This window comes from Hyaena hyaena, unplaced genomic scaffold (assembly GCF_003009895.1).
Source record: "Hyaena hyaena isolate Hyena2069 unplaced genomic scaffold, ASM300989v1 scaffold_1, whole genome shotgun sequence".
Taxonomy (NCBI): Eukaryota; Metazoa; Chordata; class Mammalia; order Carnivora; family Hyaenidae; genus Hyaena; species Hyaena hyaena.
In genome coordinates this window covers 5,041,790-5,055,189 of record NW_024080633.1, presented here as the reverse complement: position 1 = coordinate 5,055,189, position 13,400 = coordinate 5,041,790, and the positions used below count along the sequence as shown (strand labels likewise).

The following is a 13,400-nucleotide window of genomic DNA, read 5'->3' as shown; positions in this document are numbered from 1 at the left end:
TATTATGTCTTTTCCTTACCCCCCACCACCTGGAGGCAAAAGGGACCTGAAGGTAGAGCTGGGGAGGCGATAATTAGACTCCAGTGGCCACTTGGCCAATGGCTAATGGGGAAAGGTTACAGAGTCTGAAAATTCCTTCCCAGTAGCGCTCAGCTCCGTGCCTTTGCGTCTCCCCTTTATTCAAAGTTGTTTGGACCATTTGCCACCATCAGGAATATTCTCCGCTCGGTTGCTGACCGCCAAATAAACTAGCTACTCCAATTGGAAGAATCACTAAGTAATGTTGCAGGATACCCACCCCACCTCCTCAGACTGCTATTGTCTGGGCTCCTGGCTTTGGGGAAGGTAAAATGCAGGTCTTTCAGAAGCTCATGGATGTGTTCCATGAGTGCGGTAACCATGGCTCTCCTTCCGCCTTAATTTTTTTTTTACATTGTACCCCTGACCTTGGGGACAGTGCTCGGTATACTGAGGTGCTGAAAAGCTTTCGTGGGACGAAGGCACCGGGTCTTTTGATCAGACACAGCCTGGCTGGTTTTACCATACTTCCCAGCAGTAATACATGTGTGCTGAGCTCGAATGGGTTTCTAGGATCCAGCTCCAACCTGTAAACCCACCAGGGTCATTGCTAGTTTGTCCTGACACATTTTTCTTTCCTTGCAATTACCTTCCCCCCCCCCCCCGCCCCCGGCCCCTTTAAACTCTGTTCTCAGATCCCTCTGACCAAGTTGTGACTCGACTGAGTCATCTTCTCCACCCCAACATTATCTTGTCTTTAAAACGCCATATGAAATCATCACCCTGTACACATCATTCAACTGAATATCACGATGTGGAGGAGTATCCCCTTGCCGCGGGTGGGTCTGCATCTTTGGGGATGACTGCGTGTAGGATTTTCTGTAGTTTCCTGCAGCTTAAGGGTTAGCCAGCTGCTCCACAAAGCAGGAGAAACAGAGAGCTGAATTCTCATCACCGTTTTAAGTCAGGAAATGACTTCTTGCCTGTGGGCAGAGCAGGGGTGAGTAAGCAGCTAGCTGAGCCTGCAGCGGGTCTCTGGTCTCTGCGTCAGACTTTCTAAATCCAAGGGGCCTCAGTAATTCCAGTCCCACACCAAGTCTCCGCCGCGGACTGGAGCTTGTCCTAAGGAACAGAGGCTGCTCTGTCCCCTAGCCACCTGTCTGGGACGGCGGCGGGTCTGTCCCGCTGGCGGGCCAGCAGCGCTGTCAGTGCAGAGCCGAGCCCGCTGCCCTGGGGCAGAGAAGCCGCGGATGTTCAGCGGGGGCGGGGCCCCTCTTGGCGCTGGATGAAATCCGATGGCCTCACTTGTGGAGCTGTTTCCTTTGCCTTTTAGTTAAAGTCCTTTTCCGTACCTAATGAATTCATTCCTTACGTATCAGGCTCATCTTCCGTGGAAGCCAATTACTTGGGTCTTCAGAGGCTGGAAAGGGGGTCCTGCACACGGTACAGGTCAGGGACAGAAGGTGTAACGGGTCAAGATTTTCACTGCCTTTATTCAAGGAGGTTGGGGACATGAGAGGCCAAAAAATGAGGAAACACGTTTTTACGATCCTCTATAGAAAATATAAGTTAAAAAACTGTCCGAGATGAAAAAATTAGCAGGGAATCACCCCAGCTCATGCCAGTTGGGTCTTCAAAAGTGTCCTCTTGATGCCAGGCTTGACGAGAGAATGGCATCACAGCTGAGCATGTCCCCGGGGTCCGAAGAGAGGATGTCCTCCCACACGTGAGCACATGCACATGCGACTCTTCCACGCAAACCCCAGCGTCTATGAGTAAAACCTGCTGTTGCTGACTCTCTTCTCTCTTAACCTGAAATAAAGCAGATTTCACGGTCATCCGCTAGGCTCAGACACAGGCCTGTGTGGAACAGCATAACCCTTCTACCCACGCCCTGCAGGGCATTCGTGGCTCGATGAACAGGGCTGAGAGGTGGAGAGGGGGTTCCTGGCAAGACGGGGAACATCTCTGAATCTCCGCTTTGCTCACTGGGCATTGCGCCAGGGCCACAGTGCGGGTGAAGTGACAGTAATACGGGGAAGGAGTCTATGCTGGTTCCCCGTGGATGCTGTTCCTGGCACTTGCTTCTGGATAGCTCTTTGTTGAGCAGGACAGTCAGACACACTACAGGACACCAGGCACACCTGGCTGCCTCCCTACCTGTCAGGTCTGTCGCACAACCAGAGGCCCCCCTTGGGGATGGGGTTGGGGTTCTGCCCCAGTTCAGAACCATAGGACAGTGGGAACTCCATCCATCAGGCTCTAGAAGGTAGTGGGCATAGTTTATTTTCACTTTTAGGGCAAAGTCTCCTCCTAGTGGTGACAATTTGACTTAAGGAAAGTGCAGAGACTTAAGATAATTACTCTAAGTGAATTTATACAGGGAACCAAAGGATTTCTTTCTTTTTCTTAATGCCCATTTATTTTGAGAGAGACAGCACAAGTGGGAGAGGGGTAGAGAGAGAGGGAGACACAGAATCCGAAGCAGGCTCCAGGTTCCACCGAGCTGTCAGCACAGAGCCTGACTTGGCGCTCAAACTTACGAACCGAACCGTGAGATCATGACCTGAGCTCAAGTGGGGTGCTTAACTGACTAAGCCACCCAGGTGCCCCCAAAGGGATTTCTAAAAGTAGGGGTGGGAGAGGGCTTTCCTGAAGCCTGGCCCCCGCGTGCCTTGGGGATTCGTGGGTGGGGGAAGGGCAGGCTTACCTCCGATTGCACTTCTCCTGGTACAGCTGGAGCTGGTTCTCGTTGACGTTGAACTCTTTCACGAGGGCATCCCGGTTGGCATTGCGCAGATTCTGGTGTGTGTCGTACAGAAACAACTGGTTGTTCAGCTCTTCCTGACGCCTTCGCAGCTGGCGACAGGAGGAGTAAAGCTCCTCTTCGCTCTCCTGGAGGGGACAACCACACAGGGATCGCGTGGGGCTCCGCATCTTAATAGTGACAGGAGGGAGCAGGGGGTGCAGAGGTGTTGCGACTGGGATTATCCCCGGAAAACGCAGGGCCCACTTTAGCCAAAGGTAAAACTCAGTTATTTATTCTAGTGGAAGCAAGAGGTTTGAAAACCGCTTGATCGTGATGAAGCGTGGCTTCACTGTGAAACACTGAGATGGCGATCTTGCTGGCCCTGATCCCAGGGCGTGCACATCCGAGTGTCCCATCTGCATCACCTTCTGGTCCTTACCTGAGCGCAAAGGCTCTGAGTCGCTGCATGCCTAACGTGGAACACAGCAGGGGAGAGCAGCCCAAGGGAAGTGGGAGCCAGCAGATGGTTGAACCCCTTAAAAAGCAAGGTCACACACTACAACACGGATGCCCCTTGCAAGCATTAAGCCAGTCCCAAAAGACCGTATCCCTTGATTTCATTCATATGAAATGTCCTGAACAGGTAAATTCATAGACACGGAAAATGAGTGGTTGCCTGGGGGTGGGGGTGGAGTCAGTGGAGATAGCTAATAGGCAGGAGTTTCTTTTTGGGGTGACAAAAATGTTCTAAAACTGATCGTGGTGATGGTGGCAGAACTCTGTGAATATACCAAAAATCACTGAATTGTCCCTCTTAAATGGGTGAATTATATGGTATATGAATTGAATCTCAAAGCTATTATCTTTGTCCTCCCCCCTGCCCCCCCCCCCCGAAAACTAAGGTGTAACATAGGTTATGCCTCCAGAGATGGCATGTGACTCAGGTCTAGCCAGTAATGATGTCTTATTCCCCCCGCCCATCACCTGCGAGCATGTGACCCAAGCCAGGCCAGTTAGAAGCATCCATGGGACTCTGGGTTGATGTTCTGGGTAAAACAACAAAACACACTTTCTTTTCTTGGGGATCAGCTGAAAGAGCAGTGAATGCTTCTAGTTGTTCGTGATGCCTTTGCTATCCCATACAGAAAGTTGGGAATGAAGTCAAAAGAGAGGAAATAGAGCCATTGAGTGAGCATCTAGAACCAGCCATGACTGAAACAAGGTCTTCCCTTAACCTTTGCAGTTTTCTTACCCAAAATGTTCCCTCCATTATGCTAAGATTAAAAACTTGTAACAGGAATGAGTTTGGGTTTCAGCATGGGAGAAAGTGGATGCTTTATTTCACTGATTTTTTTCTTAATTTAACATTTTATTTTTTTTTTTTAATTTTTTTTTTTAATATTTTTATTTTTATTTCTAGGAGAGAGAGACAGCGTGAGCAGGGGAGGGTCAGAGAGAGGGGGAGACAAAGACTCTGAAACGGGCTCCAGGCTCTGAGCTGGCAGTCAGCACAGAGCCCGACGCGGGGCTCGAACCCATGAACCGCGAGATCATGACCTAAGCGAAAGTCGGATGCTTAACCGACCAAGCCACCCAGGCGCCCCTTAATTTAACATTTTAAGTATATACTTGACTTAGAGTATTATATTAGTTTCAGTTGTACAATGTAGTGATTTGGCAATTACATGCACTGGGTAATGCTTACCACAGTAAGTGTAGTCGCCATCTGTCACCATACAAAGTTACTTCAATATTGACTACATCCCCTATGCTGTTCTTTTCATCCCAGTGACTTTTAACTGGAAATGTGTACTCTTAATCTCCTTCAGCTGTTCTGCCCACCCCCCCCCCCCCCCCCCCCCCCACCTTCTGGCAGCTCCGGTTCTGCATACTTGAGTCTGCTTCTATTTTTTTCATCTGTTTTGTTTTTAGACTCTATATCAAAGCAAACTCACATAGTATTTGTTGTTCTAACTTATTCCACGTAACACACCCTCTAGGTCTACCCATGTTGCCGCAAATGGCACGATGCCATTCTTTTTTATGGCTGAGTAGTATTCCACTGTGTATATGCCACATTTTCTTTATCCATCCATCTATCCATAGATGATGCTTAGGCTGCTTCCATTTCTTGGCTCTTGTAAATAAGGCGACAGTAAACACAGGAGTGTATAGATCTTTTTGAATTAGTGTTTTCATTTTCTTTGGATAAATGCCCAGAAGTAGAATTAGTGGATTGTATGGTATTCCTTTTTTTTTTTACATTTGTTGAGGAATCTCCATATTGTTTCCACAGTGGCTGCACCAATTTGCATTCCTACCAACAACGTATGAGGTTTTCTTCTTCTCCAAACTCTTGCCAACATGGGCTCCTTTTGCTTTTTGATACTAGTCATTCTAACAGGTATGAGGTGGTATCTCATTATGGCTTTGATTTGCCTGATTAGTGACGTTGGCTGTCTTCTCATGTGTCTGTTGGCCATCTGTATGTCGTCTTTGGAATAATGTCTATTCAGGTCTTCTGCCCATTTTTTAAATCAGATTGTTTTTTGGTGTTCAGTTGATGAATTCAGTGGTTGCTTTTTCTTTCTTTTCTTTCTTTTTCTTCCTTCCTTCCTTCCTTCCTTTTCTCCTTTCCTTTCCTTTCCTTTCCTTTCCTTTCTTTCCGTTCCTTTCCTTTCCCTTTCTTTCCTTCTTTCTTTCTTTCTTTTCTTTCTTTCTTTTTTTCTTTCTTTCTTTCTTTTGTTTGCTGTAGTCCCACTTGTTTATTTTTGCTTTTGTTTCCTTGCCTGAGTATAGACCGATCCAGAAAAAAAAATAGTGTGAAGGCCCATGACCAAAGAGGTTACTGCTTGGATTTTAGGAGTTTTACAGGTTTCAGGTCTTATATTTAGGTCTTTAATTCATTTCAGTTTATTTTTGCGTATGCTGTAAGGAAGTGGTCCAGTTTCATTCTCTTCCCTGTAGCTGTCCAGTTTTAACACCATTTATTGAAGAGACGTTCTCTTCCCCATTGTATATCATTGCCTACTTTGCCATGGGTTAATTGACCATGTAAGTGTGGTTTTATTTCTGGATTCTCCATTCTGTTCTGTTGACCTATGTGTCTGCTTCTGTGCCAATACCACACTGTTTTGATTACTGTAGCTTTGTGGTAGATCTTGAAATCTGGGGCTGTGATGCCTCCAGCTTCATTCTTTCTCAAGACTGCGTTGGGTATTCAGGGTCTTTTGTGGCTCCATACAAATTTCTAGTTTTGTGAAAAACGCTGTTGGCATTTTGATAGGGACTGCACTGAGTATGTAGATTGCTTTGGGCAGTATGGCCATTTTAACAATATTCTTCCAATCCACCAATGCGGTATAACTTTCCATCTAATTGTGTCATCTTCAATTTCTTTCATCATCGTCTGGTAGTTTTCAGTGTATCGGTTCTTTGACCGCCTTGGTTACATTTATTTCTAGGTATTTCATTCTTTGTGATGCAATTGCAAATAGGATGTTTTCTTAATTTCTCTTTTTGTTAGTTATTAGTATATGGAAACATGACAGATTTCTATATATTAATTTTGTATCCTGCAACTTAACACACTTATTCTAATGGGTTTTCTTTTGGTCGAGTTTCTACGATTTTCTATATATATAGTATCATGCCATCTGCAAAGTTGAACTTCTTCCTTAGCAATCTGGGTGCCTTTTTTTTTTTTTTTTTTTTTTTAAGAGAGAGAGCAAAACAAGTATAGAGGAGGGGCAGAGGGAGAGAGAGGCAGAATCCCAAGCAGGCTCCATGCTCAGTGTGGAGCTGATGTGGGGCTCAATCCCACCACCCCAGGTTTCTGACCCAAGCTGAAATCCAGACTGGGATGCTCAATCAACTGAGCCACCCAGGCGGCCCTAATGTGGATGCCTTTTATTTTCTAGTCTCATTGCTGTGGCTAGGACTTCCAGTACTGTGTTACCTAAGAGTTGATGCCCTTGTCTTCCTCCTGATGTTAGAGGAAACACTTTTAGCTTTTCACTGTTGAATATGATGTTAGCTGTGGGTTTGTAAAGATGCTGTTGTTGAGGTATGGTAGGTTCCCTCTAGACCCACTTTGTTGAGAGTTTTTATAATTATGGGTATTGAATTTTGTTAAATACTTTTTCTATTCAAGATAATATGATTTTTTATCCTTCATTTTATTAATGTGATATATTACTTTGATTGATTTGTGGATAATTTGTGAACTACCTTGCATCCCCGAAGTAAATCCCACTTGATGGTGGTGAATGGTGCTTTTCATGTATTGTTGAATTCAGTTTGCTAAAATTTTTGTGGAGGATTTCATCTGTGTTCCTCAGGGATATTGGTGGGTAATTTTCCTTTTTTTTTTTTTTTGTGGTGTCTGTTTTTGGTATCAGGATAATGCTGGGTTAATAGAATGAATTTTGAAGCATTACTTCCTCTTCTATTGCTTTGAATAGTTTTGAGAAGGGTAGGTTACTCCTCTTCTTTAAATGTTTGGTAGAATTCACCTGTAAAGTCATCTGGTCCTGAGCTTCTGTTTGTTGTGAGTTTTTTTATTGTTGATTCAACTTCATTATTAGTCATTAGTCCATTTTCTATTTTTTTTCTCATTCAGTCTTAGAGGATTGTATGTTTCTAGGAATTTATACATTTCTTCTAGGTTGTTCAGTTTGTTGGTGTCTAATTTTTGGTAGTAGCCTTTTATAATCCTTTATATCTCTGTAGTGTCCCTTATAACTTTTCCTCTCTCTGATTTTGAGTCTTCTTTTTTTCTTGAGGTATCTGGCTAAAGGTTTATCAATTTTATCTTTTCAAAGGAACAGGCCTTAGTTTCATTGCTCAATTTTTGTAGTCTTTATTTATTTCTAATCAGATCTTTATTATTTCTTTTTTTCTAATAACTTTGGGCTTTGTTTTTTGTTCTTCTTCTAGTTCCTTTAGGTATAAGTTTAGACTGAGTTCTTTTGTTTCTTGAGGTGGAGGCTTGCAGTCCCATAAACTTCCCACTTAGAACCACCTCTGCATCCCAAAGATTTGGAACTTTTGCGTTTCCATTTTCATTTGTCTCCAGGTGTTTTCTGATTTTCTCTTTGATTTCTTTGTTGAGCTTATTGGTCATTTGGTTTCTACATGTGTTTTTTTCCAGTTTTTTTTTTTCCTTATAACTGATTTCTAGTTTCATACTATTGTGGTCAGAAAAGATGTTGGAGGGGCACCTGGGTGGCTCATTGGTTGAGCATCCGACGTCAGCTCAGGTCATGATCTCATGGCTCATGGGTTTTAGCCCTGCGTTGGGGATTCTGTGTCTCCCTTTCTCTCTCTGCCCCTCCCCCGCTCATGCTCTGTCTCTCTCTCCCAAAAATAAACCAAAAAGAAAAGAAAAAGAACATGTGCTGGATATGATTTCAGTTTTCTTAAATTTATTGAGACTCGTTTTATGGCCCAGAATGTGACCTATCCTGGAGATTGTTCTAGTGCCCCTGAAATGAACGTGTATTCTGCTGGTTGTGTATGGAATGTCCTGTATATATCTGTTAAGTCTGTCTGGTCTAATGTGTCACTCAAAGCCACTGTTCCCTTTCTCTTTTTATGTCTGGATAATCTATCCATTTAGATTTAGGTGGTGTTTTAAGGTTCCCTACTGCTGTTTTATTGTCTATTTCTCCTTTTATGTCTGTTAATATCTGCTTTATGTATTTAGGTTGTCCATTGTTCGGTGCACAGATGTTTACAACTATTATGTCTTATTGATAAGGGATTGATACCCTTATCATTATGTAATGCCCTTCTTTGTCTTGTTAGTCTATTTTTGTTTTGATAGAAGTATTGCTACTGCAGTTATTTTTTTTTCCACTTCCATTTGCATGGAATACCTTTTTCCATCCCCTCACTTTGTCTGTGTCTTTAGGTCTAAAGTGAGTCTTCTGTAGGCAGCATATAAGATGGCTCTTTTTCTAAAATCAATTCAGTCATCCTATGTCTTTTTTTTTTTTTAACGCTTATTTATTTTGGGAGAGAGAAAGAGAATCCCAAGCAAGCTCCATGCCGTCAGCACAGAGCCTTAACATGGGGCTCAATTTCATGAACTGTGAGACTATGACCTGAGCTAAAAATCAAGAGTCAGAAGCTTAATGGACTGAGCCACACATGCAACCCTCCTATGTCTTTTGATTAGAACTTTTAGTCCATTTACATTTAAAGTAATCATTGATAAGTAAGTACTTATGGCCATCTTGTTGTTTTCGGACCGTTTTTAGAATTCTTCTCTGTTCCTTTCTCCTTCTCTTGCTCTCTTTGTTATTTGATGACTTTCTTTAGTATTATGCTTGGATTCCTTTCTTTTTCGTGTATCTATTATAGGGTTTTCATTTCTGATTACCATGAGGTTCACACATAGCATCCTGTCTGTATAGCAGTCTATATTAAGTTGGTGATCTCTTAAGTTCAAAGTTTGAACAATCTAAAAGCACTACATTTTTACTCCCTCACTCCACATCTTATGTACATGACATATTTTACATTTTTTAATGTTTCTTTATTTTGATAATGTATGTGAGTAGAGGAGAGGAGTAGATGGAGAGAGAGATGGAGAGAGAGGAGTAGATGGAGAGAGAGAAAAGGGGATGAGAGAGAGAGAGAGAGAGGAAGGGAGAGAGAGGGAAAGAGAGAGGGCGAATCTTAAACAGGCTTCATGCTGTCAGCACAGATCCCAACACAGGGCTCAATCTTACAAATGTGAGATCATGACCTATGCCAAAATCCAGAATTGGATTCTTAACTGACTGAGCCACCCAGGCGCCCCACGTTTTACATCTTTTTATTTTGTGTGTCCCTTAACTAACTTTTTATATATAACTGATTTTTCTACTTTGTCTTTTAACCTTTGTACTAGCTTTATAAGCGATTGATCTATTATCTTTACTACAGGTTTGCTTTTACCAGTGAAGATTTTCCTTTCATAATTTTCTTCTAGTTGGGGCTTGGCTTTTCTTTTCCACTTAAAGAGGTCCCTTTAGGAGCACCTGGATGGCTCAGTCAGTTGAGTGCCCCACTTCTGCTCAGATCATGATTTCATGGTTTGTGAGATTGAGCCCTACACTGGGCTCACTGCTGTCAGCGCAAAGCCTGCTTCTTACCCTCTGTCTCCACTGTCTGCCCCTCCCCTGCTCACACTTTCTCAAAAATGAATAAACGTTAAAAAAAAAAAAAGTCCCGTTACCATTTCTTATAAAGCTGATTTAGCATTGATGAACTCCTTTAACTTTTGTCTAGGAAATTCTGTCTCTCCTTCAATTCTGAATAACTTGCCAGCTAGAGTGTTCTTAGTTGTAGGATTTTTCCTTTTAACACTTTGAATATATCCTACCACTCCCTCTGGCCTGCAAAGTTGCTGAAATCAGCAGATAGTCTTATGGGGTTTTCCTTGTTTGTAACTTTTTGCTTTTCTCTTGCTGATCTTAAGATTCTTTTTGTCATTAACCTTTGACATTTTAATTACTGTATGTCTAGATGTGGACTTCATTGGGTTCATCTTATCTGGGGCTCTCTGTGCATCCTGGACCTGGATGTGTTTCCTTCCTCACCTTAGGGAAGTTTTTAGCCCCTTTCTCTTTGGGACCCGTTTAATGTGAATGTGAGTATACATGACGTTTCCCAAAGGTACTATCCTTGTTTTTTATTCTTTTTGCTATTTAGCTTGGAGGCTTTCAGTACTGGACGCTGTCTTCCAGATCATAGATCTCTCGTACATCCTTCCGTCGCTTTTGAGTCACTCTAGCAGACTTTTCATTTATTTCATTCTTTGATTTGGATTTTTTTTTTAATTTTCCATCTTTGTTAAAATTCTCCCAGAGTTCACTCAAACCTGGTGAGCATCTTTATGACCATTACTTGAAACTCTTTACCAGATAGACTGCTAATCTCCATTTCACGGAGTTCTTTTTCTAAGGTTTCATCTTGTTCTTTCATTTGGAACATATTCCTCCGTCTCATTTTGTCTGACTCTCTGTGTCTGTTTCTGTATTTAGGTAAGTCAACTACATCTCCTGGTCTTGACAGCAGTAGCTTTCTGCAGCTGCACTGTGGGGTGCGGTAGTGCAATGGCCCCTGGTCTCCAGAACAAGGGGCTCCAGAGGTATCTCCTGTGTGGGCTGCATCGGCCTTCCTGTTGTGACTGGGCCTGCCACCCCTCCCCAGGAGCCACCTCAGAGGGGCTCCAGTCTGGGCCAAAGCTGCGCCCTGCATGTGGCAAGGGGGTGGGGTGGGCTGTGTCTGCAGGGCAGTGAATGGTGTGAGCCAAGTAGATGGAGGATGTCAGAGTGGCTCCCACCAGCATCCTGCCAGCTAGGCTGAAGGAGGGCAAGGAAAAAATGGCACCGGTACTTTGATCCTTAGAGAAAACTCCAGGTCCCTGGTTCTCCAGCACAAGCCCTAAAGCTAAGAACCCTTTCATGTACCACCCAGGTGCTTTCCAGCTGCTGCCGGTGTGCTGGACCTCAGACACAGTGATACAGCACGTGGCTGTGCAAGAGTGGAGTCCGTTTCCTACAGCTCTCTGGCTCTCTTGGAGTGGACCGCACTGATGTTCAAGGCCAGATGTGGAAGTGAGGGGTGGGGCTCGCCTTCCCAGTGCAGGTCCCAGGGGCTGGGAGTTCCTGACATGGGGCTTGATTCCCTTGCTCCTCAGGGATCACCTCTGCGCCTGTGACCTGCCTGCTGCTTCTGGGCCGCTGCCCTCGGGGTTTGGTTCCCAGCCTTGTCTCTGCCCCGCTCACCCTTCTTGCTGTGACATTTTCTTAAGTATTTGGCTGCGGACAATCCACTCTGCCAGGTTTCAGGTCCTTTTCCGGGTGTGTTTCATCATATTTAGTTGTCTCAGTGTGTGGGTGAGAGGAAGTGAGCTCAGGAGCCTCCTCCTACATCACCTTCTGACTACTGTAAAAGGCTGGCTACTCAGGAGCTGAGGCCGTTGGCTGCTCCTACTGATGGAGTAGTTCAAGGGAGACACTCTGGTGCTACGGAAACATGCATGAGTACGCACGAATGGGTTTCTCTGGTCATTTTTACAAAAAAAATGGACTCAGACCGTACCCTGCTCTGCAGACTGTTTCCCCACCTTAACAACCTAACAAAACACCACGGACGTCCCCCAGGCTAACAGATAGAACTGATTCCGGAGAGCAGGGAGAGCCATGACGAAGCTTATTCGGGCCACTTGCGAAAGTACGGAGAAGAAAAACAGGGCTTTCTTTGCACAGGGAGTGGAGGGAAGATGGACAGTCGTGACTCTTCAGGATCATGTGAGGCCCTGGGAAGAGTCAGTAATGACTTAAATTTATGCCTTTCCCCAAGGAGACCAGCTTTCCCTCCTATTACAAGTGGAGCAAAACAGAAATTGCATTTTCAGTCTTAACCCTGTACTACAAGTGAGCTCTCTTCACCTTTTTTCTACCCAGAATAAAACAACTTCTCCTGCTTTCATATATGTAATGACTTTTATTCGGGTGAAGTTCAAAATCCATGTTTCCTACTAATACTTCTATGCCTACAGACCCTCATCTCAATTTTTGAATCCCAAAGCATTCATAGCAATGTTTATACAATGTTTGTATGTTTGTGTGTGTGTGTGTGGCATACTGGGGACTGAATTACATGACAGATACTCAGAAAAGTACATAAAACAACTATACCATTTAATGAATAACTATAAACAGCTGTGGAGACACTGAATAAGGAAATAGAGTGCTGTCTGCTCTGTGTCTCCTTCTCTCTCAGAACTTTAGGTCATTATTTCCTGTGGTTTTTTTTTTTTTTTTTTTTGAGTCTGAGTTTTCACACAGAAATTTAGTGTTCTAGGTCTATATAGTTATTTCTGTACGGATTTCGTTGGTTACTATCGCCTCTTGCATTGTATTCCTCTGGCCTAAGTAAGGGCTTTGGTAGTTCTTTCAGCAAAGATTTATTAGTACGAAGTCATCTGTCTTGGTTGGTCTGAAAAAGACCTTCATTTTGCCTTCACTCTTGAATGGTAATTATCAGGATACAGAACGTCTAGACTTGCAGCCGTGTGTTTTACGTTTTTTGAAGAGATCTCTTAGTCTTTATGTTGCTATTGCTATAGAGAGGAATGCTAGTGTGGCGTGTCAGTCCTTTACAGAATCCTCTCTAGGAAATCCATCTTTTCATTTTTATAATTTTCTCTTTATTCTGCTTGTGTCTGTAAGTGCATCTATATCTATACTGCTGTGGTTCATTGCTGGAGGACACGTGCCTCTTCAATGGTGGAAGATTTTCAGCTATCATCATTTAAAAAAAATTTTTAGTGTTTATTTTTGAGAGAGCATGAGTGGGGGAGGGGAGACAAAGCATTTGAAGCAGGGCCCAGGCCCTCAGCTGTCAGCACAGAACCTGACGTGGGGTTTAAACCCACAAGCCACAACATCATGACCTGAGCCACCCAGGTGCCCCCAGCTATCAACATTTCAAATATTTTATGCTGGAGCTTTTCACTCTGTATTTTTTTTTTTTACCCTTTCATATTTTCATCTAGTCTTGCAGTTTGAAAGCAAATTCCCCAACAATCTTCACATCTGCAGATTTTTTCTGTAATGGTATCCATTCTGGAATT

The 13,400-nt window shown here is 43.6% G+C and overlaps 1 protein-coding gene across 1 annotated transcript in view; it reads right to left on the bottom strand.

Moving 5' to 3' along the window:
• Nucleotides 1-1,491: 1,491 nt before the first annotated feature.
• Nucleotides 1,492-13,400, bottom strand: part of PLCG2 (phospholipase C gamma 2) — a 153,098-nt gene continuing 141,189 nt past the window's right edge. The window contains exons 32-33 of the mRNA XM_039226446.1: nt 2,729-2,913; nt 1,492-1,830 (exon numbers count right to left, since the gene is read on the bottom strand). Of these exons, the coding sequence (XP_039082377.1) occupies nt 1,788-1,830; nt 2,729-2,913 (228 nt within the window). The 3' untranslated portion in view covers nt 1,492-1,787. The remainder of the gene's footprint in view (nt 1,831-2,728; nt 2,914-13,400) is intronic.